This window comes from Ceratotherium simum, chromosome 14 (assembly GCF_057802395.1).
Source record: "Ceratotherium simum simum isolate JZ-2026a chromosome 14, ASM5780239v1, whole genome shotgun sequence".
NCBI classification, from domain to species: domain Eukaryota; kingdom Metazoa; phylum Chordata; class Mammalia; order Perissodactyla; family Rhinocerotidae; genus Ceratotherium; species Ceratotherium simum.
In genome coordinates, this window is record NC_141913.1 from 36,018,095 (window position 1) to 36,042,739 (window position 24,645).

At 51.4% G+C, this 24,645-nt stretch overlaps 2 protein-coding genes across 7 annotated transcripts in view; both read right to left on the minus strand.

The window, feature by feature from the left end:
• Positions 1 to 512, minus strand: part of LOXHD1 (lipoxygenase homology PLAT domains 1) — a 175,738-nt gene extending 175,226 nt beyond the window's left edge. For both annotated transcript variants that reach the window (XM_004422502.3, XM_087438825.1), the window contains exon 1: positions 383 to 512. In XM_004422502.3, coding sequence (XP_004422559.2) covers positions 383 to 512 — 130 coding nt within the window. The remainder of the gene's footprint in view (positions 1 to 382) is intronic.
• Positions 513 to 11,394: 10,882 nt separating this feature from the next.
• ST8SIA5 (ST8 alpha-N-acetyl-neuraminide alpha-2,8-sialyltransferase 5) overlaps positions 11,395 to 24,645 on the minus strand; it is a 71,323-nt gene continuing 58,072 nt past the window's right edge. For 4 of the 5 annotated variants that reach the window (XM_087439178.1, XM_087439179.1, XM_014781390.2 and 1 more), the window contains 2 exons: positions 24,325 to 24,417; positions 11,395 to 22,944 (listed from right to left, as the gene is read on the minus strand). In XM_087439178.1, coding sequence (XP_087295304.1) covers positions 22,476 to 22,944; positions 24,325 to 24,417 — 562 coding nt within the window. In that variant the 3' untranslated portion in view covers positions 11,395 to 22,475. The remainder of the gene's footprint in view (positions 22,945 to 24,324; positions 24,418 to 24,645) is intronic. The other variant, XR_015554318.1, reaches the window with a different exon arrangement.

Below are 24,645 nucleotides of genomic sequence, written 5' to 3' on the forward strand. Positions count from 1 at the left end.
AGAGGGGGACCGTAGCGTAATTCCTGCCCCATTTACTCCAAGGGGATGTAGCACAGACGCAATAGGATAATCCATGAGAAAGGGGCTGGGTTGGAACCTAAAATTCCTCCCTCAAAGCAATGCACAGGACCCCTCGCCCCCCTCTGCCCCTGCCGGTGCCCCCTGCCCCACTCTGTCCCCTGCAGTGCCTCCCTCCCCACTCTGTCCCCTGCCCGTGCCCACTGCCCCACTCTGTCCCCTGTGGTGACCCCACCCCACTCTGTCCCCTGCTGTGCCTCCCTCCCCACTCTGTCCCCTGCCCGTGCCCACTGCCCCACTCTGTCCCCTGTGGTGACCCCAACCCACTCTGTCCCCTGCTGTGCCCCATGGGCTGGGACCACACCTTTGGCCTTATAGTACTCATGCTCCAGCTCCTCCTCATCATCCTCCGAGGCATAGTTGAGCAGCTCCTGCTCGTACAGGGCTAGGAAGTCGATGTCTTTCTTTCTCCTCTTTTTCTTCTGGGGCATCATTTTGTCAGCTGCCCCTTCCTGGCACTCACTGGCTCACAGCACCCACCTCCCCGCCCCTCTTTGGGCCCACGGCCTCTCTCCCTGAGCTCCCGCATGCACGGGGTCCCTGTAGCTTCAGGTCAGGGTGGGCCAGAGCCCACGCTTGGGTCCCCCGTGCCCACAGTGCTGCTCCTGCTCCCCTGAGCCAAACCTCTGCTGTATCTCTGCCCTGCCTGTCCCTGACCCCTCTCTCTGCCACCCTGTCACCGACCACCTCCTCCTGCACCTGCCCTGGGGTTTCTCCCTGGGCTTCATCACTTATTCATGGGGACCGAGGGCAGGCTGTCCTCCTTACTCCCCGCCCCTCCTCGCCAGCCCCCTCTCCTCCCTTCAGAGAGAATCAAGTGACATCGAGCCCTTGGCATTGGTTTCTCACCTGGTCTCACAGCAAGGGGGCCCCCTGGGACACCTCCAGGTCACCCCAGGGGCAGGTGGGGGCCTCCCACCATGGAAAGCCCCCTGGTATCACAGCACTGGAGGGATGTCAACTGCCCCCCCAGGGCTGGGACCTTCCTGAGGAGGGCAGGGCCCCAAATAGGTCAGCCTCCCAGGACTCAGAGGCCTCCGTTTCTCTCCATTATTCATGACCTCTGATCATCTTACGGAGCAGGCAAGGTTCTTACCGGATGCTTCTCATTCTCTCTCTCTGGTTTCATCTTCTCAAGACTGCTGGCTTCTGGAAGTGACCATTCAGCCAGGAGAGACCTGAGACACTGCTCTGATGAGCCTTCACACAATCCACAAAATATTCACCACACTGTGAGTTACTGGCATTGTCAGGCCAGAGCCAAGGATGCTGGGGAGGCCACCGCATCCTAGGTGACCCCTGCAATGCCCAGACAGGCCGGGCAAGGTCAGCCAGCATGTTTTAACAAGAACTCTCAGTTTGCCCCTATTGCTCTCTGTACTTGCAAATGAAATGGTAAAAACCATCAGAGCCCACCAGACACCAACGCTGCTCGGCCCTTACCATCTCCGCCTCAGCCCCACGTGGGGAATTCTGAGTCCAAGCAAGAGAGCCAGGACCTAGAGGCTCCTCCCCGCCCTCCATTAGCAAGGAAAGTTTCCTTAAGGCCCCTAGACTCCTCCTCCTTGCTTACTTTATTTTATTAGGATTTATTATTAAGCACTTAATTAAGATTTTATTAAGGTTTCTTATAACCTGAGTGGTAAGATTTTTATGTAAATCCTGAAATGCTAGAGAATTTCAGTCCACTTGGAGCTCCCATCCCTCTGTCCCAGCAGTATGAGGTTGTCAGCCAGAATTGGGCCTGGCTGTGTGGCCGGGATGAGGCCTGTCTCTCCATCCATAAAGGGGGAGAATGATGACCCCTTAAAGAATATTGAGCACTGGGAGAAAGTACTCAGTAAGCAGAAGCCTCTGGAATACAGTAGAGGCTTCATCAACTCCTGTGACTCCTCATCGGGATTTCTCCCTGTCTTACATGGCATGGGGGTTTCAATGCTTTGTTATCATCTTGAATTATTCCAGAAGCCCTCCTTTGGGTCCTGTATACAGAGATCAGCCACCTGTGTCCTCCTTCCCCTGTGGGGCCCAGCGCACAGTAACACATCAGAGGCCACGAGTGAACAGACTAAATGTCTGCATCCTCCCCATTTCCTGGTAGGACTGTCTTGTAAAGGCTCCTCCCCCTGCCATGAGCTCTGTGGGGGCAGAGATCATGGCCCCTGGTTCACTGCTAGGCTCCCAGTACCTATAATATGCCTGGCACACAGTGGGCTTCAGTATGCATTTGTTCAGTGAATGAATGAATGAATGAATGCACACATGAGTGCATAAAAAAATTGCAAACAAATCTATGAGGCAGCCATGAAAACAAGGCCCACTGTTTCCACGAGGAAAACAGCCTAGGCAGAAAAGAAATCACACTTTAAATGATATATTGGTAAAGTGAGTGTTCCAGAACGGCTACCATTCTGAGCACATTTGGCCCAGAGAAGAGGACATTTCTGCCCTCACGAAAGGAATGGTCATCCTGTGGAGCAAGCACTAGATTAATCTGTGTGGCAGAAAGGGCAGTCTCACGACCATGGGTGGGGATTACGGAAAGGCACGTTTCAACCCAATGCAACAAGAAGGATGGGACACTGAGTGCTGCCTGGGGTGACAGTGTCACAAAAGATGTGAGGGCTGGATGGCATCGCTTTTCAGCCTACAGCAGGGGCACTCCTGCACCATCGTGGTTTTGGACCTGACAGCCCTCCGTCTGGTGCTGGGACATTCTATGCTGCTGGATGGCAGGTGCAGGCAGACGGTGGAGGAACCACAACAGGTCACCCTGCCAGTGGCCACAGTGATGGTCCAGGGAAGAGTGCTAGCCAGCTCTAGGCTCTGCTGCAAAACCCGGACCAGAGAGAGGGGCTCTGTTCCCATTCCAGCGGGGACTGAGAGAAGGGCAGGAGAGCCTCTGCTAGCCGTGCCTGGGGCCCCTAGCCTGAGGCAGGATTCAGAAAGGAAAAGGGAGATGGTCTGCAACAACAAGACTTCACTAGCTCCTCCTCTACTTGTCACCTCCATGTCCCACCCCTCTCTGCCTACCTACTGAGCTGAGCCTACCTACTGTGCCCTTAGCCCTGAGCCCCAGCCTAGAACCCAGGCCACCACGTCCCTTCCCTGTTCAGGAGCCTTCTAGAGGCATCACAGATGGTGTCACCTTCTAGAGGTGCTGTTCAGTGTCTCCTCCCCTCCAAGATGCTCTGTGTCTAGGTCAATGTTTCCTAAAGTGTCATTCCAGGACTGCCCGGATTTAGACTCTCCAGAAGAACTCAGCAAGATGCTGATTTCTGCCCCATCGCCACCCCCACACCCCGGACCTATTACTGAATCAAAACCTCTGAAGGTGAAGCTTGGGAATCTACATTGTCAACAACTGCCTCCCCCCGCCCTGGGTTGGGGGAGTTATATGTACTAAAATTTGGAATCCATAGTAGCCTGCCCCCTCCCAGGTGAACTCACTAACTTGATCAGCTCACCTGGGCTAAAGGGGGAGCATTAGCAAGCTTCCATCCCCGGGGTACCCAGCCCTGGCTGCACACTGGAGTCACCCGGAGAATGTTTAGATGCTGATGCCTGGGTCCCACCCCTAAGACGTACTGATTTACTCAGTCTGGGGTGGAGCCTGGGCACCAGAGGTTTTCAAAGCTCTCAGGTGGTGCTAATGTGCAGCCATGTTGAGAACCACTGCACTCCCTCCCCAGGTAACTGGTGTGTGCTAATCAGGAGGCTTCTAGATGCCTCACAGACAGTGCCATCTTCTAAAGGTGCTTTTGTGCTGTAATCCAGAGGAGTGACTCTAAAGGGGGAATGCCAGATGCAAAGGAGAGGGAGGCTCAGGGATAGATAGAGAAGGACATCAGAGCAGCTATCGGCTCTCATCCCTCCCCTGAAGCCTGGGGCAGCTTTGTCCTCCCCTGCTCTTTGGAGCCACCCAAGTCCCCACCAGGGGAACGCATTTCTGGCCCTAAACGTCATCACCCAGGAAAGATCAACTTCACCTCCTCCCCTGTTCTACTGAGGAACAGCCCTAGAATCAGCTCCAAGTCTGCGCCAGGAAAAGGAGTGAAGTTTAATTGTGGGTGACACACGCCCCCTGCTGGCACCATGTGGTTTGACCTTTGTTGTTAATTCTACCTTTGGGTTCTTCAAGAGACCTTAAAGATTACCAGGAAATTACTAGGGAAACATCATTTTGCATGAGGATCCATTCAGAGAAAAAATAAAATAAAGTGTCCATTTTGCATGAGTGAACATTCAGAGAAAAAACAATAAAATGTTTATTGGAGTGTTTTTTCAAAAAATTGAAATCAAAATATTTTTAGAGGCATTAAAACACAATGATTAAGAAAGCAGGGTCTGGAAGAATACCAAGTGTTGACCGGGACATGGAGCAACTCGAACTCTCATACTGCTGGTGGCAGTGTAAAATGGTACAGCCACTTTGGAAAAGAGTTTGGCACTTTCTCATAAAGTTAACCAAATGTTTTCCCACAGAACCCAGAAATTCCACCCCTGGGTATTTACCTAAGAGAAATGAAAATGTATGTCCACACAAGAGCTGCATGTGAATGTTCATAGAAGCTTTATTCATAATAGCCCAAAACTAGAAACAACTCAGATGCCCATCAACTGGCCAGTGGATGAACAAATTGTACATCTCTATGATGGAATACTACTCAGCTGTAAAAAGGAATGAAGTAGTGACACATGTTACAACAGGAATGAACCTCGAAAGCATTATGTGATATGAAAGAAACCAGTCAGAAAAGATTGCATACTGTCTGATTACATTTATGCAACATTCTAGAAGATATAAAACCAGACCAGCGGTTGTAGAGGCTGGGCATGTGGGGAGGGGACTGACTATAAGAGAGCAGGATGAGGCAGTGCTTTGCCTCAGGGCTCCATCGTGTCTTGCTTACTGGCCCGCCTCATCCGCTGGCTTTCCATTTCCCTGTGAAAGCCTATCTGGGTCAGGCCCACGCTGCAGACCTGACACTGACCCGACCCCCACCCCAGGCTCTTTGGTGTGAGGACGCTGCTTATGACGGGCTGGGACAGGGTGCTCAGGGCATGCTTTGCAGACCCACTTCTCATCCCAGGCAGGGCCAAGGTCAGTGCCATCCACATCCTCCAATCTAGGCTTAGCATGTGGCCCTAAACTGTGTAGGGTGGTCATGCACCCAATTTGATAAAGCTGACACTTGGAGTCCCAACAGTTTCTTGTGTACTCGTAAAAACACAAAGGGCAGACGGGGTAATTATTGGGATCCAAAACCTCTGATAATAGGGAAAGGCCCATTTACCCCATTGACCATTTGTACGTGTGCACAGAGGCATACACGTACACACAAAATTATCTCATTGCCCCAGTCTCCTCCCCCTTCAAGTACATCCTCCTGCTGCTGAATGAATTCTCCTAAAGCTTCCCTTTGCTTATGTCACTCTCCAGTTCAAAAACCTTCACTTACACGTCAGTACAAACAGATTTTGTGAGCCAGGATTCTGGATCGCAGGCAACAGAAGCTAACACTCGCTAGTTTAAGTAAAAAAAAAGTATTTATTTAAAGTTAATGTGAGGAGAGAGGGTATCTCAGAATTTCTGAGAGGGCTAAGAACCACACTTAGGGGCTGCACCCTAGAAAGGATGCCTGGAATTGTGCTTGTCTGGTGAGGACCTTGCTGGCATCAATACCGGGCCTGGACGTGCCGTTTGCACAAAGCTCAGCACTGGCTGCTGATCCACCCTCACCAGAATGGACTCTGCTGCCCTTTGCCCATTCAGAGTCTGGGGCTTGTGCATCTGATTGGCTGAGCCTCAGTCACGTGCTCACACCTGGCTGCAAGGGAGGCTGGGAAAATGAGTATTTGGCATTTTCAGCTCTTACATTGGGAGCTGTGCTCTCCTCAAACTTTAGAAGGGCATTCAGATGCTAGGTTGCCAATAGAAGAACAAATGTCCCTGACGCTAACAGAATTCTAGCTGCTCCAGCTGACAGTGGAGGCCCTCTATAATCTGACCCAACCTCCCCCTTAGGAAACCCACGCTATAGTTAAACTGAAGAAGTCCCTGTATTCTAAGGAAAGCACATGCCTGGTGCTTTCCTCCTGCAAGCCTTAGTTCACTCTGACATTAGAGCTGGAGTGTGCATTCCTGTATCAGCCAGCTACTGCTATGTAACAAGCAACCACAGAAATCTCAGCAGCACAAGCATTATTTCTCGCTTGTCTGGGGCTCAACTGGCAGCCCTGCATCAAGCTACAGGACCACCTGAACATAGCTGAGCAGCTCTGCGCTACGTGGGTTCACTCTGGGGCCAGGCCGAAGGAGCAGCAGCTGCCCAGGGAAAGCTCTTCTCGTAGCCATGGTAGAAGGGCAAGGAGGGCGACCCTGGCAATGCAGCACCTTTGAGGCCTTTACTTGTATCACATCTGCTAACATCCTTCGGCCAAGCAAAGCAATACACGTGGCTGAGCCCAGAGTCAGGGGCTGTAAAGTTACTTAGCAAAGGGTGTGGCCACAGCGAGGGGTGAAGAACTGGGATCAATGATTCAGTCTACCCCGATCACTAATCTCTCCCACCAGCCGGCAATTCCTTTCCAGTAGGTCCTGTGTATCCCCAACGCCTAGGAGAGTGTGAATGTGACTCTCCAGAAATGTTAAATGAATGAGCAAGTTACAAGTGTGTGGGGAGTGGGGAGCAGGGGGCTATGTAAGTGCCAAGAACATGAGTGCATGTGCTGGCAGCTCTGGCTTCCACTGCGGCCCCCCACCCACCACATGTCCCCGATTTCTCACTCAAGGTAACCAGCTGGTCTGGTGTCACAAAATGAGCCACCTCCTATTCTGGGAGCAGGGGGGTTGACGCAGTGTCGTGAGGTTGGTTCTTTTCCTGTTTCCCTGAAATGTTAGTTCCCACAGCCATTTCAGGCAAACTCTCTCCCTCCTGGTTCCAGCTATGTGGGGTCTTAGAAAAGCATACTTCAACCATTTCTGTCTCCCCCAATCCACTCTGCTCAGAGCAGCCTAAGGCATTTTACTTAAAAGTAAATCAGGGCCGGCTCCGTGGCTTAGCGGTTAAAGTGCGTGCACTCTGATGCTGGCGGCCCGGGGTTCGGATCCCGGGCACGCCCCAAGGCACCACTTCTCCGTCCAACGCGAGGCCGAGACCCACGTACAGCAACTAGAAGGATGTGAACCTATGACATACAACTATCTACTGGGGCTTTGGGGGGGAAAAATGAATAAATAAAATCTTTAAAAAAAAAAAAAAAAAAGTAAATCAGAGCGTGTCACTCCCCAGCGTCTATACTCCAGTGGCTTCCCAGGCTCTTAGAATAAAATCCTGACCCCTCCTCAAGGCCGGCAGGCTCTCACCTCCTCATCCCTCTCTCCCCTCCTTCCCAATTCTCCAACCACCTGGCTCCAACCTGCCTGTTTCCACTCAACCACACTCCTCTTCCTGTCCAGATCAAAAAGCACACACACACCCCATTGTCAAGGGCACAAACCCTTAGACCATATCTTTGGAGTCAGACCCCTCCTGTCTCTCCCCAGTGTCACTACCTTAGTTACCCACTTTCCTCCTCTCTCACTGGAACCAAAGCCCCTAGTTGGATGCCCTGCAAATCTCCATCATCCTCACTGCACTCCTGCCAGAACCACTTTTCCAGAAAATTCATGCAGACACATTATCTCCTTGTGGCCCCATCTCCTAGAAAACAAATTACCAATTCCTTGGCTCCATTTACAAGGGCTCCCCCAAATCTGGCGCTGTCTACTACTCCAGCCCAGTCCCAGTCCCTTGCACCCCACCCCACCCGGCCTGAGCACGCTGACCAAACTCCTTCATTCCTTGCTGACTTTCACACTCAGATCCATCTCTGATGCTCTACGCATTCTCTGACTGGCAAGCTCCAATGAATAATCCAAGATCTGGTCCCTGGTCACTCCTGTAAACCCTGCCTCCCTTTGCTCTTATCTTGGTTATTGCACACGGCTCACTGTTTTTTAATTTCTGTACCTGGTACATCAAACAAGCGGGACTCATGGCTATGATAAAAAGCACCTTTATTTTTGCTTGGTAAGGACAATCCTTCCCTTGACACTAGATAAAATCTTGGTCCCTGACTTTTCTGGTCACTAGCAGGTCACTATAAGAGACAAACATCGTCTCACGCACGTCAGTAACCAGAACTATGCAGTCCACCGTGGTAGTCCACGTTCAATCTTCATGGAACTCAGACTTCTCGGCTCCTCTTCCCCAGTCAGGCTGAGCTGCTGTCTTGGGGGAAGGGGACATCATCTTCTATCTTGCTCACCTCATCCCTCTCTTGGGAGCTGAAGGTCTGACCCACCTCCCATCCCACACCATTGCAGGGTTGAGCCTCTCAGATGTTTAAGGCCCATGAGAACCTTAGTGGGTTTGCCCCCAGGCTCCCCCCTGACCCAGCTCCCTTGACAGGGCCATGCTTCTCCTTTGGATGGACAGTTTCTAATCCCACCTCTGCTTCTGCCCCAGCCATACACCCCACAGCCTCCCACCTTGGTCTCCTCACCCTTGCAGGCCACCCTCTTCAATGGAAATCCCTTTTTAAATGACCTCTGGCTGACATTTCTACCACATATCCCCCCCACCAGGACTCCATCGGAACTTTCCCAACCTAGCCCGACTCTGCTGCCCTGGGCCACGTTAGCTTCTCCAGGCAAGAGTGGGGCTCCAGCACCCCAGCACCCCAACTGCAGGGAATCCATAGCATGCTTTCTGTGTGGCCCCATGGAAGACTCTCCCTCTAAGCTTGGGGTCAAGAGGTAGCACTGATACCCACCCCACCTCTCTTCCTTGGGAGTAGGGCTCACAGTTCTCTACAGTGGCAATCCTTTTCAAAAAGTCAACTGTTTTATCAACTCTCTGCCACCCCTTTTATATCTTCAATCTGCATGAAGCGCCCAAGAACAGTTTACCTGGTTTTTAGTTCATTTATCTGAAAATTTTGTACATGGTCTAGCGCCTCCTTTGGGAAGCGGCATCTGTTGTAGCTTGGTGCCCTGGCTGAAACTTCCAAATTGATATTTTCTCATCTCCGCCAAGCAATCCCATCCTCAGTGCCAGGCTGGTGTCTCAACTTTCTGTGCTTCTGCTGAGAAAGTGTCATCCTTGACGCCTCCTTTGCCCTCCCCAACCCCTATCCAATACATCTCTGAATCTGCTCTCTTGTCTGCTTATTCTGTTTATCTCCTCGGGTGTTCTCAACTCTGTTCCTTTGTTCTTTCCTTCCCACACCCCCTGCCCCAGGTCCTTGTCACCGTAAGTAGCCTCCTAAGTGGTCCCCAGCAATTCCACACTCCACCCCGCAGCCAGGGGGAGATTTTTCAACATGTCCTCTTCCTCCTTAAAATCCTTCAAGGGCTCCCCTATTCTCTTTGAATCAAAATCAAAATCATTAACCTGGCCCGTCTCTTCCCCGTAGGGTCTTGCCTCTGTCCAGCCCTCCAGACATATCTCCCACCATGTTCTCCCTCTCTTCCCTGACAACAGCATCCTTCCAGGGTCCCAAGCTCTCTCCCCATACAGGGCCTTCTGCCTAGACCTGCTTCCCCCATAACTCCACCCCTACCTTCACCTGGTTAACCCTTCCTTATCCTTCAGTTCTCATCTCAATGGTCTCTTCTCCAGAGGATTGCTCCTTGGTGCTCAGTATCAGGTCAGGACGACCTGCTGAGCCTCTCACAGCACTTGTATGCTCCTTTGTAGCGTGGTTTCTGATTAAACATCGAGCTGTGAAATTTTTTGATTACCTCTGTTTCTCTGGCCAGACTCTATGTCATGTGAGTGCCAAGATGGCATACGCATTTGCTCATCCTTGTATTCCCAAATCCTCAAGTAGCCTGGCCCAAAGTTGGAGCTCAAGAAATACTTGTTGAAAGAATGAATGAAGGGACAAAGAGTATGCATCTGATAAGTGTTTATTAAATAAGTAAATGAACTACATTCAACTTCTGTCCCCCAGCTCATCAATACATTCATTCATTCATTCATTCAAAAATATGTATTGAAGTCCTCCTTCCCTGACCTTCAGCTCTTTTTCCTACTATGATAGAGTGGAACACAGGGCTGAGGTCTCCGGACTGACCCTCGAACAGTATACTTGGGTTCCACAGTTGCTTGCTTGAGTGTTTGGCATTTTACAATTGTAATCAGGAAACATCTTACCGCTGGCACTGAAGTTCTCGAAGGTGGAAGTTGAGCTGAGATCCAGGCTCAGCAGGAGACCAAGCATACAGAGAATGCTTAAACTGCTCCAAAGAGAAAATGGCACAAATGTGTTCTCCGTTGAGAAAGAGTTGAGGAGATGAGAACAAGGAGGTAAAGAAGGGAGAGGAAGAGGAGGAGCCAGAGAGGCAGGCTGAGGCTGGGGCCATGGGGAGTCCATGGTGGGAGGTTGGCCGGTGGTTGGGCTGTCCAAGGGCACGTCAGCCTGGGACACCTAATGTTCCATTTGAGGTTGCTTGTTTGGAAGTGGTTCCCATCCCTTTCCCATCTCCTCCCACCACACCCTGGCATGCATTGTGTGATCATCAATATCAAGGAAACAGCTGCACCTAATATCTGGATGGTCAAGAAACATAAAACAGAAACATGCTCCAAAGCAGGAGTCTGAAGGCACAGGGACCATGACAATGATCATGGGAATCTGCAGAAATCACAGGCTAGGCTTTGGACTTCCCCAAGACGCAGACTGAGGGCCTCTAAGCAGTCTTAGCTACAGCTCCTGAGGCAGGAAGGCCCCAGTCAGGGGTGGTTTATGCATGAATCAAAAAAATGTTTTTATATAATCCTATTTTAAATAGGAAATTGGCATTGAAAGAACTTTTTTTTTTTTTTTTAATAAGAGGGAAATTAGTGCTCAGATGCCTTTGATGTGACTCTGGACCTTGACAGAGCTACTTTGCTTAAAATAAGGCAGGTCTGCACAGCTAACAGGGTCTGTTTCCGGGTCTGAGCACATCTCCAACCCCACCTGCTCCAGCAGCCCTCCAGCCCTCAGGAACGCGCCCTGCTCCTATGAGCCTGCAGTCCCCTCTCCATGTCCTCCTGCGCCCTGTATGCTGCCAATTCAGCACTCCACTCAACTTGGTCTGGATCTGGCTCTGAGCCCTTCCTGTGAGCCCACCTGCTCCCTGCTTAGACTGTCACTCCTGCCAGACACAGACAGGCCTCCTGATCCTCATGTACCCCCTACCCAAAGATGTGCCCAGGGTGGCTGTGTATTCCTCACAAGACCTGGAGGCCTCCCCACACTGGGCTGTGCTGTGTCAGCCCAGTCCAGCCCAATCCCCAAACACATACACACACATACGGCCATGGCCAAAGAGTCCTTGCTAGATGAGCCATTTGACTGGTTTTATTGGGTGGAAATTGAGGGCTTTTCAAACACAGTGACAGATACAAAGTACCCTGATTATGTTCTTAGGCATAAGTCACAGTTATCACTTCAGAATCACTCAAGGACAGCCACACAAGCTAGAATTATGCTGCAGGAGTTTGCATGAACCCTTGCTCCTGGAACAACATTGCATGGAAATAAGATAAGGGCTGCAGCCCACCTCTCCCCCACCCACACACTTGGGAATTGCACAGAGCATCTCTCTCCAGGGCGAGGGGAGGGAGCAAATCAACAAAGCAAGAGAGGGATTTTTTTAAGCAATGCTCCAGCTCCATGCACAGTTGGAGTTTGTCCACATCCCAGCAAACGATATCTTGGTCTCCCTTTTCTTCTCCAATGGAAAAGGCTCTATGGAGCAGAGTGCAGTGTGATTCAGCTCTTGGGAGAGGAAAGCACAGGAGGGATGGGGCCCAGGAGCACATGGAGGTCACGACCATGTGCACTTCACCTTCACACACAGGAGGCCACACAGGGAAGAGTCAGTGCCACCAACCCCTCAGGGACAAAGTCCACTGGCTGCTTCACGTGAGCCCCTAGGCAGGGCCTCCTGGAAACTGACATCCAGCCTGGTTGAAGCCACATGCAGGCACAGAGCAGTGGGCACGTGGCTGCAGGGCAAAAGGTTCCACAGTTCCTCTCCTGACCCCCACTGTCTGTCCCGGCTTCATCTGGGGAGCAAGATGGCATAGGATTGACTCCAAACTGTAGCACTGAACAACCCATTGTATGCTCATTGAGTTAAAGTGTTAGTTTCTTTTAAAAAAAGAATATATATGCATATACATATATTTCACAGTTCAAACAATACGGCTTTGAAGAAGAGTTATGGCTTTCTGAAGGGAGGTCAGTAGGGTCCTGAAAGGGAGTCTGCAGGCCACCAAGCTCCCACTGCATCCCTAAAATGTGTTTGTAGAGTGTGGGAGCCCCAGGGAGGACAAGCTGCCCTCCAAAGTGACCTTGGGCAGAGGGACTTGTTCAGAAGCCAGCCACAGTGGGGCCAAGGGTTCTGCTGGGGAGGGTGCAGGAGGGCTGGCTCCTGGGTGGGCTGGCAGGAGCTGCCACTGGCAACCTACCAGCTTCCTCCCAAATGGCCACAGCACCAGGGGGCTGGCATCACCAGGCCTAATGCCAGCTCCCTCTACACTCCTGCTTTGCTCAGGCCTGTTGCCTTGGGTGACTCTACCAAGTACAACTGCTGCCCTTCCTGCCCCACCAGGGACAGCCCACCAATGGCGCTGGCTCTGGACGCCCAGGGCCTGGGGCCCAGAGAGGAACACATACCAGCAGGCCCCTCCACACAGATGCTGGGCAGGGTGTGAGGCCAGGAGTAAAGCCCCGTCCTGGACCAGACTCCAATCAGCCCGACAATTCCAGAGGCAAGAAAGCAGAAAGGCCTCGGGGTCTCGAGCAGGACACTGGCCACCATCCCTGTCCCCTGGAGAAGCATGGGCACCTGACCCCAGAGCTCCACCACCAACCCCATGTGACCTGGGGCACGCCACTGTCACCTTTCTTGGCCTCAGTCAAGTAGGGATGCCACCATCTGCCCTATCCTCTTCTTAGGGATACAGTGAGGCCCGGGGAGAGAATGGATGGTGAAGGTGTTTAGAAAGTAGCAGTATTCACCTGCGGGGAACAAAGTCATATCCTTAAATTCACAAATAAACCCAGGCCTGAGGCACCACAGAGCCGGCCCCAGCCCCTGCAGAGGTCCTGATGCCCCCTCCCACAGGCAATAAGGATACCACAGGTGGAGCAGAGATGCAGAGAGGTCCCTGACCACCGCCATGGACCACGCTGCACGTTCCCTTTAAGGTGGGAAGGGGGCACCTCCCCCTCCTCCTGTCCTTTTTTCTTGGGGGAGGGGTAGCCAGAGGGAATCGCCAAAGTCAGAGGGAAAACGTTAAGTCCAAACGCGTGAGTTCACCCATCTCATTCATCCCATATCATCAATGAACGATCTCACCTACCTGAACTTCAAGATAACAGAGGGCTAGTCTTTTAAGCACCAAGATTTCCGTGAAGGTGTTTTAAGTGTTCAGGGATGGAAATAATTCTCAAGAGGATAAGATGCTCCTCTGCCTTCTTGCACACAGCGTACTGAACTTGAGGGAGGGTTTTCTTACCTCTGCACGGGTGTGGTTGGGGCAGGGTGGAGTGATCTGAAATGCTCTGTTGAGACCTCAGGGTTGCTTGCCCCTCCACTGAACTCTGCCTCTCCGCTAAACGGCCCCAGATCACTTGGTGTTTTCTGAGATAGTTTTGGTCTTTTTAATGCCATTACTATTAAGCTGTTAGCTGCCACTTCTTTGCTCTATCTAGCACCTGTTATCAGTCTCTTAATTTGCTTTATTATTAGAAACCAGAACCAAGTTCACTAGAATTGAATTTAAAATTAAAGTGAACGCCGTGAGGGATCTGCTCTTAGCAAAATGTTTGGTCTTTGATACAGAGCTTTATAGCATCTATTTCAGGGGCTCAAAATTAATTTTCCTTCACCTGAGTCCCCAGCTCCCTGGGGGCTGAGTGAACTTGCTGGATAAGTGGTCCTGGGAAGTGAGGTGTGCTCTGACCTTGTTTCAGTCAAGTAGTAACCATTTTCTCCGTTAACAAGCCAAGGTGTTCAGGGGTTCTTGTAAACTTGGTGGCTAAATGCGGGATTCTGAGCTGCCATGGGGATAAAGTTCTCACCGGGACCACACTGCTGGGGGCGTCTTCTGAGGGAAGGAGCAGGGAACTTGCCTCCACTTGGAGAGAGAAGAGTTTGAGGCAGGAACCAGGTACTAACTAGCTGGTTTCAACATGAGCCTTTTCCAAAGGAAGGTGGGAAAGGAGCGAAGAACATAGTGCAATGGGGTGTGAACGCTAGCCCTGGTCACGTCAGTCCATTTCTGTGGGACGTTTCCTCATCACCGTCTTCTGTGTTTGTTCTCCATGGGTGCAGTGGGGTGGGCAGAGCGCTGAGCTCAGGGTTTCCCTGTGCTAGAGAGTGTGGTGTGGCACGCTGATCCTACCCCAGCACCAGCCACAAAGTGACCCTCACCTCGTCACAGGCTGGTCCCAAGCTCGAGAGACACCAATCCCTTAGCTCTGATCACAAAATGCATCCTAATCCTGGACACAGATGAATTCCTAATTCAGGCACACTCTGAGCCTCCTAACCCTGAGAGAATAAATCTATGTAATTTCCCTTTAAAAATATTTCATATGTTTATTTAAATGTTTTAAACGTTCAGAAAAAGAAAAGCTATTTGGTGCCTTTAAGAAATCTCAGGCCTGAATCAGACTCTCCCAACTCTCAACCAGGACAAAATGCAGGACAGGGCAGCGCTAGTCAAAAGATCGTGTAGAGCAGTGATCCTCAAAGTGTAGTCCCCGGACCAGCACCAGCCTCGCTTGGGAGCTGGTGAGAAAGGGTCCAGGCTAGGTTTACCAAATCAGAGATGCCGGTGGGGCCCAGGAATCAACGAGCTATCCCAGAGATTCTGACGCGGGTTCAAGTCTGAGAACTGCCAACCTAGAATAGTGGTTCTCAACCTTGGCTGCATATTAGAATTATCTGGAGTTTGAAAAACCCTAATACCCAGGTCACACCTCAGACCAACTAGATCAGAAACTCTAGGCGTGGGGTCCAGGCAAGAAGATTTCTTAAAGCTCTTCAGATGACTCCAATGTACAGCCAAGGCAGAGACCCTCTGCCTCAGGGCAATGAGTCTGGAGCACTGTGCAATAGAGCCACTTAAGGAGATTCTTAGAATAAGGATACCCATCCCCAGGCCAACTGAGTCAGATTCTTGGGGAAGGTGAGGACTTGGCCTGGGGTTAGTTTATAAAGATTCCCAGGTGATTCTAATGTGCACACAGGGTTGAGAACCACAATTCTAGAAGAAATCAAACTTTTACCCCAAAGATGAGCAAGTCATTTAGTTGAAGGAAATGAATTACTTAGTTGCCAAGGGAACCATCCCCAGACTGCAAAGAGAGAAGTCACTCTTCTGGCTTTTGTGCCAAGAGCTAAGTGATGGCAGTATATATTTCTCTCTCTCTCTCTCTCTCTTTTGGAAATGAAAAAAAGGTTCACAAAAGAGACTACGCAAGGGAAATATCTAAAGACTTATAAAAGATGGGCAGGGCTGCTGCCTCTCAGGACACTGGCTGCCAGGACAACTGAGCCCAGCTAGCAAGGCAAGACCAGGTCTGCTCTGACCCTCAGCAAAGGTGCCTAGGTCGCCAGAAGCCAGGGACCGACCGAGGGCCCAGGACAACTGCTCTAGAAAAAACTAAAATCAGAATTCTATTATAGGGACATTGAAAAGTGTTAATATCATTTGAGAACAGCTTGTACCTCGGTGATTCTGTATGAAACAAGCCAGTCACAGAAAAACAGATAGTGTGTGATTCCATGTATATGACGTACCTAGAATGGTCAAAGCCACAGAGACAGAAAGTAGAATGGTGGTTGCCAGGGACTGGGGGAGGGGGAAACGGGGAGTTGTCTTTTTAATGGGTATAGAGTTTTAGTTTTGCAAGATGAAAATCGTTCTGGAAATTGGTTGCACAACAATGTGAATGTACTTAACACTACTGAACTGTACACTTAAAAATGGTTAAGATGGTAAATTTTATGTTATGTGTATTTTGCCACAATTAAAAATAGAAAAAAAAAGAAATCTCTGAGAGTGTTGAGGCCTAAACAGATTGTGTAAATGTTATAGACTCCTGAGCTGTTGATTTTTGTTGCTAGTTTAGTAGTGGGTTAATATTTTATATTCTTATTTATAGAAAACCCAGAAATTGGGTTCTGTGCCAGATGCGTGTTTTCACTCTTCTCACTTAAGACTCCAGTCTGAATTGTAAGCCAGACATCACCGCTCACCTGGCGGCAGCCACTGAACCGCAGGCAGTGCAGAGCACGGTTCTCAGGAGGATGTGCGCTCCAGGACCACCCGGGGCTGTCACACTTGCCAGGCATCACTGCCCCTCCCCCAGGTTCTGAGGCCAGAGGCTGGGGTTTAACAGGCACCCAGGGGATTCTGACAGGTGATCTACAGTCCACCCTTAAAGAACACACTGCCTTATCAGGATGCCTTGGAGGATGTAACCAACCTCTACACGCTGGCCTGGCTTGACCAGGGCTCCAAAGAACAAGGGAAGGCACACCCTGGCCATCGGGACACCCCCAGCCTGGCTTTGTCTGGCCCCTGAGCCACAGCCAGTCTCCTCTCAGAGGGGTGAGAGGCCAGGGTGTGTGGTGAACTCAAAGCAGCACCATCCCCGCCCCATGAAGAAGGACCCCCACGCTCCTGGCCTTGCACTGGGCATCTGGAGCAGATATTTTGCAAAGCTCAGCACATCTGTTTCCCCGCCAATAAATAAAGCATTTTCCACTTGTTTTTGTGACACTCTTGATAACTCCCTCGTATAGAGCTACCCAGCCTGCACCTCAGCACAGCAATACCAGATCCTGACAAATCTATATGGTTTCGAGGGAAGGAAAAGGAAAGGAAGGGAAAAGGAAAACATCTTTCCCTCTTTTGTTTAAACTAGAGAAAGAGGGCAAGCGGATGAGCAAAGAGATGATAATGGGGCCAAACAACAAGAGGGTGGCAGAGACTGGGAGATGGGGCCAGGCAGCCACCCCAACACAGACATTACAGCCCCCGGGGCCCAAGCTCCCCAAGGACAGACAGGGGAGTCTTCAAGTAGCTCAGTGCTTTCCACATAGAAGGTACTAGGCAAAAAAATAGTCAAGGGAGGACTCTCTCAAGCTAACAATTTCCCCCAGGGTGTTACTCAGTTTATTAACAGGGTCTCCTGAACCACTGGAGCCCACCAGGTAACCAGAGACCCCACTGCTATAGTAAACACGGGGCTCTGTGCCAGTGCTGGGCGCACAAAGATAAGCCAGATATGGTGCCTTCCCTCAGGGAAAGGACGGACCCTCAGCCAAGGACACAGGGACGCCCATGCATGTGCTATGAGGATGCAGGGGCCATAAGGTGACATCAATCTACAAAAGTGATGGGATAAAGGGGAGGAAAGAGGGAGGCAGGAGTATGGGGCCATGCCAGACATTTCTATTAGCTTGTGCAAAAGCACAGCGCCTGGAGGAGGATGAGGGGACAGGGAGCGGGCAGGAGGATCTCTGGGAAGGTGCGTGAGTCAGCTTGGGACGTGCCCTGCACGTCTGGGTAAGGAATCTGGACTAGATGGTACAGGCAGGCAATGGGTTCTACCACAGGTGTTTCCAGAAGGTAATTCTCTGGAAGCAGAAAGATCAGTCAGAAGGGCCTGAGTTTAGGGCAGAGAGGATGCAGGTAGGGAATGAATTCAAGGGATATTTATGAGTCAGAATTGACAAGATTTGGTGAACAAACAGACATAGAAGGTGAAGAGGAGGAAGAGCCAAGGGTGACCCCGGTTTTGGGCTGAGTGGCCAGTGATGCGGTAGAGCCATTCACAGGGGATGATGGGGCAGAAGGGGCAGAGAGAACCTGGGCTCACCAGGTGTCTAGTTCATGCCAGGCACTGTGCTAGGCATTGTGCAACCTCATCTCTCTCAATCCTCACCACAGCGCATGAGGCTGGTGTCCCGACCTCGAGCCTCAGATGATGAATCAGAGCCTCCAGGGGCTTCAGCAGCTCCCCCAAGATCACCCAACTAGTAAGTGCAGAAGGCAACTCTGAGTCCAGATTGTCCTTTTAACTCTGCCAGTTGAGGACATGCTGAGGTTTGAGATGCTGTGCAGGTACAGATGTTCAGGAGGCCACAGTGAGCACACTTCTGATGCTCCAGGGGAGAAGCGGCCTGTAGGTAAGGGGTTTTGATGCAAGGACAGGAGAGACTTGAGGCTGTGACTAGATGAGATTTCTGCAGGAATGCTCCTAGAAAGAGAAGAGAACCCTGAGGAAGCTTCACAGAAGATGAATCAATAAAAGAGCCTGAGCAGGAGCATTCACAGAGATAGAGGCAAGTCAGGGGAGAGTGGTTTGATAGAAAGCAAAGGAAGAGAGGACTCAAAAAGACCAGCGAGGCCACCCCGTCACATGTCACAGGGATGTCAAGGACGAGGCCTGATAAGTTTCCACTGCTTTGGCAATTACCATCTTTCTCCTGACAACCTTCAGAAATCAGGATTGATTCTGGCATGCCCTTGTCCTCCTCGCCCCATAACTGTCCCCGAGCCAGGACTTGCCAGCACTCAGCACAGCTCCTGTGTGTGCTTGTGGGACTCTCGATTCAGTGTCTGGACAGGTCCACTGGACCGTGAGCCCCAGGAGGGCATGGGCTGCCTTGTGCTCATCACTACTTCCCCGGCACTCAGCACAATGCCTGGCACAGGATGAGAGCTCAATAAATATTTGTTGAATGCCTGGCTGAAGCCAGCTCTGTGCTCTCCCTCAATTGTCAGGAGACGCTGCCCCTGCCTCCTCCCCACGCTCAGCAAGTCTAGGGCAACGAGGCTCGCCGCTCTCCGCGGCACAGGTGATCAGCGGGCAGAGTTGCTGCAGCAGCATTGCTGAACCGTCTCAGAGGCCGCATCTGACCTTGAGCCACCTTCCTTTCTGCTTGGCTACGCATTGAGTGGTTTACTTATTTTTGCTGCCTTTCAACCTTGGAGCAGTGGGTTTAGCACAGAGGAAGACACGACGGTTGGTTGGTTTGTGGGGAATCTATTTCCCTTAAATAAGAATTTAACCAGTAGTCTGCACTGCACGGTGGGATGGTGACAGGGGCTGCAAGGAACATGGTGGCAGCTTCCCGAGTCAATACCCAGGTCTCTCTGAGCCTTTGAAAAAATGTTTTTCCTACAAACTCTGGCTGCAGGAGAAAGAGTGCAGGCTGGAAGTCAGGACACTGGATGAGTCCCAGCTGAGGCATTAGCTGGCCATGTCACCTTGGGCAAGTCACTCAGCATGTTGTCATTTAACATGTCCCCTTTGTGGGCATCTCTCCTCACCTGCAAAATGTGGAGATGGCCTCAGCTCCCCTCCGGTGCCAGAACAGCATACATTCTATGGCGGGTGGATCAGTGCTGCTATGAGGGGTGTGGTTGGGGGAGCACACCTACAAGCAGAGACTGCCTCCTGGACCCATGACAGCCTCCTAGAGCATTTGTCCCTAGAGCAGGGCCCCGTACCACCCTGCAGTGGCATCTTAGTCAGGATCCCTCTTGTTCTAGCCCTGGTGGTGCTGGCTGGGAAGCAGCTAAGACAGAGGTCTGGAGCACAGGCTTTAGGGTTCTACAAACCAGGGTACAGTTCCTCCATTGGGTGCCTGACCCTGGGCAATCACTCTGAGCCTCAGTCTCGTCACTTGTCCAATGGGAGCCTTCTTACCTAAAGGGGTCTTGTGTTGACTACAGGAGATAATACCAAGAAAGTGCTCAGCATAGGGTGACATAGAATGAGAGCACATAAATCTTAGCTTTTATAATAATAAATATTAGCTATGGCTTAGATCCATACATCATGAATACCTCAAAACAATTAGAAATTATAGAGACCCTAGAGAACTTTTCTAAGCCTCTAGTTGTAGAGATAAGGAAACTGAGACCCTAAGGTAGAGGAAGGGCTTGTCCTAAGACCCACAGGCAGAAATAGGACCATGAGCCAGGAGTCCCACCTCCTACCTGGGATGGATCCTTATGCTCCATACGCAGCTCCTACTGGGCCCTGGCTGGGGCAGAAATCTTCCCAGGACACCCTCAGCTGTGAGAATCCTAATGTCTGACTTAGCAAGGCTCCTTCCCCCAAACACTGCCTCATCTGGAATGTAACCGTTGCCAAGAAGGCTTCCAGTAGAGGGTTCTGTTCACCGCAGCACTCAGTAGAGCCTCAGGCGTGACTTGACCCAGGTCACCTCCCCATTCTGGGCCTGTTTCTTTAAGTGGGACAAAATGGTCTTTAAGAGCCTTCCAGTTCTGGTATTCCATGGCTTCAAGAACTGGGCTCAATGAACCATAAACAAATGGCTGGAAACCTCAGTTCACTAGAATCTTTCCCAGAAGTTCCTTCCTTGGGAGAAATAGGCAGAGCCTAAGAAAGCATAACCATCCACAGTCCTTGCGTAGTTTTTCCCATTCCCAAAGCAGTACTTGAGCCTACTTTGTCTCACTGGCTACTTCCCTGCTCTACAGACAAGCAGACTCAGACTCAGAGTGGCCTGAGGTTTTCAAGTCAGGACCAGAGGCCAGAACAAAGGTGAAAGGTCAGCATCTAGAACAGTGTTGTGCAGGGAGCACACCTTCCCTAACCACCCACCAACGTGAAACACAAGTCAAGACGAAGAGGTTTTGCCGAGACAGGAGCCCTGGATCGGGAGTCTGGAGGCCTGGGACAGCGCCTGCACTCTCCTCTGTCTGTTGCTTGCTGGGCCAGCCGCTCTGCCTGTAAAATGAGGTGATGGGATGAAAGGTCCCCGCCCCCTGCTGTACTCTCACAGTTCCTCCTCCTCCTCCTCAGACCCAGCCTACAGAGCTGGAATCTGTTTATGGTCTGCCCTCCACCCCTAAAAGACAGAGATTCTGCCTTTATTTGTCATCATGTCTTCCCAAGCCCAGCCCCAAACCAAAGCAGAACAGGCTTCTGGAAATGTTGAAGAAAGTGAGGGAAGAAAGGAGGAAGGGAGGGAGGATGAAGGGGCCTGAAATCCCTCTGGCATGAACATTCTATGATTCCACAAAGCTAAGTTCTAAGGCAATTCACCATCAGTGTCTATTAGGCACAGCCACATTAATGGTGGAAACACTACGGGGGAAGCAAAGAGAATGAATGTCTGATGTGAAATGACATGTTAACCCCTCTCAGCCTCCCTGAAATGACAGCTAACTTCCAAAGCACAGGCCCTGTGGGTCCACGTGTGTGAAGGCTGCCAGGCTGTGCCATGTGGGAAGTCCCACCTTTACAGTAGAACCCTCAGTGATGCTGGTGTCAGAGGCCGTGACGCGCTTCTATCCGCTAAGCTCACCAGTTTCATGCCAGTGCTTTCCAGCCCGGAGGCTTATGGTTCCAATTCAGGAACATGATATAGCAGGATTCTGCAGAGTTCAGGAACACAAAGAGGAATGGATCTTATAAATAACTCCTGGTTAAAACAGCTGAAAATAAGGAGAGAGAAAAGGAAGCAAATTGCTAAGCACTTATTCAGTCGATAACGTTGGCTTGAAAACCTTAGTGCAAATGGCTGGTCTGGTTTATTTCCTTCTCATCAGAAGATCAAATGCAGGATTGAACCTGGACGCACCAAGACTGCATGGGTGTTTGAGGATGTATTTGAAGGGTGTGGCTCTCCTCAGCTGACGGTGTCTCAGCAAAGATCCTAACACACCGGCCTTGCATTAGATCTCACGGAATTACTTAACCGACTCCGTCGGTTGGAGTGACCTTGGTTGATAAGTCCCTGGACCTCTCTGAGCCACCCCGTCTTCACAGGAAGGTCTGGCTGCTGGCTTGGCCTCTAAGCTCTGAGATTCTAGAATGCAATTCACGACTGAGGCCTTGGTATAAACTCAGGAACCCAAGTCTGATTTAAATATTGACCATGCTCACATGTCCAGTCTCCCTCTTTTTCCATTCTCTGTAGAGCCTTCCTTTAGCTGCAACAAAACCACTAAAGTTTGTGCTCTCTAGGATGCTAAAATTGAGTGGAAATGTGCTTTATTCACTTGCAATCCCCAGGGCCCGGATCTTGAGGTGGGGGCCAGTGGCATGCTACCGTGGGCAGGGCGTAGACACAGGGCCCAGGCCGCCTAGCACAGAGCTGACTGCCCCAACTGATCCCTGCCTCCCGGCCCACAGGGCCCAAGCACGGAACTGAACTACCGAGGGAGTGACAGCCGTCCCGCCAGGCCCTCGCACTGCCCGCGCAAGAGAGAGAGGAGAGGCGAGGTTCTGCGCAGGAGAGAGAGGAGGGGCGAGGTTCTGTTTGCCGGGCACGGCCAGCAGGCCCGCCGCCCTCAGCAGCAGCTGCAGGTGCCCGTGTGCACGCGGAGGATGCCGCGGCTGTGCAGGTGGAGGAAGTTGAAGATCTCGGAGGGCATGGCGTGGAAGCCCGGGCGGGGCTTGACGTTGTCATAGTAGTGGTGGGTGATGTAGAGGCCGGAGGGGTTCATGGGGAAGGCCCAGAAGCCGAACAGGTGCACCTCCTCGCAGAGCTCAAGCGCCGCCGTGGCCAGGATGAGGCCGGTGCTGATGCGCTTGGCGCGCACGCCCAGGCTGAGCCAGTAGCGCGACACATTGACCAGGTACTGAGGGTGGAAGTAGTAGACGGCCTGCGGCGACTCGAAGTCGTCCAGCACGTACTTGACGCGGATGGACACGTCGGTGTTGCGCGTGTTGTAGAAGGCGGGCAGCAGCACCGACGCGTTCTCGTACACCTGCAGCACGCGGTAGAAGGGCCGCCGCCACTTCTCCAGCTTGTGGAACCTGCGGGGGGAGGGGGTTGCCGCGGGCGTGAGAGGGTCCGCCGCCCACGGCCCGGGCCCCCACCCCCGCACACTGGGCTCCTTTCAAAGGACGCAGGGGACTCCTTTCATCTCAGCCATCTCAGCAGATGAATGTCCCGCCTTGCTGGGGACAGTTATATTTTTGTACGTAAATGCAGGAGAAGACAATCTGGACCCAAAGGGACAAATATCTAGTGTCAGGCTGCAGTGGTAGAGCAATGCTTAACCCAAATGGATGAAGGTGGTCCAGAGTGGGCTCAGGGGATGTGGCAGGGAGTGGAGGCTTTCCTAGAGCCCTGAGGCCATTCACCTGTACTGCCTTCCCCAAGATCCCCAGTGAAGGACACCAACCCCGGCTGCCTGTCCTCTCAGCCCTTCCTGCAGCCAGCCCCTCACTCACCTTTTTCTTTACATTCAACAGCCCTCATCTCACACCTGTCTGAATGCACCTTCACTCTGCTGACTTGGGAAGTGTTCCTGGACAAGTGACCCGACTTAACAACTCCCCTGCTGTCCCTTCCTCTTACCCTTCGTCTGACCTGGAGGTGTGACTGTGCCAGGGTTGGAGTTTTAACACATTAACCCCCTCCCCTGAGGCATCTCAGACAGACAGACAGACCCCAGGGGCCCGGGAGGAGGAGGGAGGCGTTGTGGTCTTTGCACGAAGCTTCTCCCCAGTGCCCCCTGGACACACAGCATAGGGAGCTGCCCGCCCTCCTCACACACTGGAAAGCTCTCTGGCCCATCTCTAGGTGAAGACAGTCTAGACCAGCACTGTCCAAAATAAATATAATGCAGGCCACATATATAATTTTAAATGTTCTGGGGGGCAGGCCCCATGGCATAGTGGTTAAGCGCGTGCGCTCCGCTGCTGGCGGCCCGGGTTCGGATCCCTGGCGCGCACTGATGCACTGCTTGTCAAGCCATGCTGTGGCAGCGTCCCATATAAAGTGGAGGAAGATGGGCACAGGTGTTAGCCCAGGGCCAGTCTTCCTCAGCAAAAAGAGGAGGATTGGCAGATATTAGCTCAGGGCTGATCTTCCTCACAAAATAAATAAATAAATTGTTCTGATAAGCACATTTAAATAAGTAGAAAGAAATGGGTGAAATGAATTTTTATAATATACTTTATTGAACCTGATATACTCAAAATACTATCATTCTACCATGTAATCAATATAAAAATTAATGAGATATGGTCCATCTTCTTGTTCATATTAAGTCTTTGAAATTGGGTGTGTGCTTTATGCTTACAGATGGCACATCTCAATCTGGATCCCACATTTCCAATGCCCAGTAGCCACATGTGACTAATGGCTACCATATTGAACAGCACAGGTCTAGAAAGAAGGCCACTGACCTCTCTGTGATGATGCTGGGGTTCACGGTGACCACGTCTGTCTTCACCCCCACATCCATGGTGTACTTCTCTGAGATGGGGGGTAGGTTACACCTACAAAAGAGACAAGGCAGCCTGACTGCATGTGGTTGGTCATTCCAGATGGAGCTGGGGAGCAGGCGAGGGTGAGGGTGCAGGGAAGGAAGGGATGGTGATCCTATAGGCAGAGGGATACCGGGGAAGCCAGCTGGGTGAAAATCTCTATGGCCTGGGTGTGGAGGGACAAGTTCGACGCCTTCCTCCACCAACCCTGAGTGGCCCAATGATTGTGGATCCAAGAGC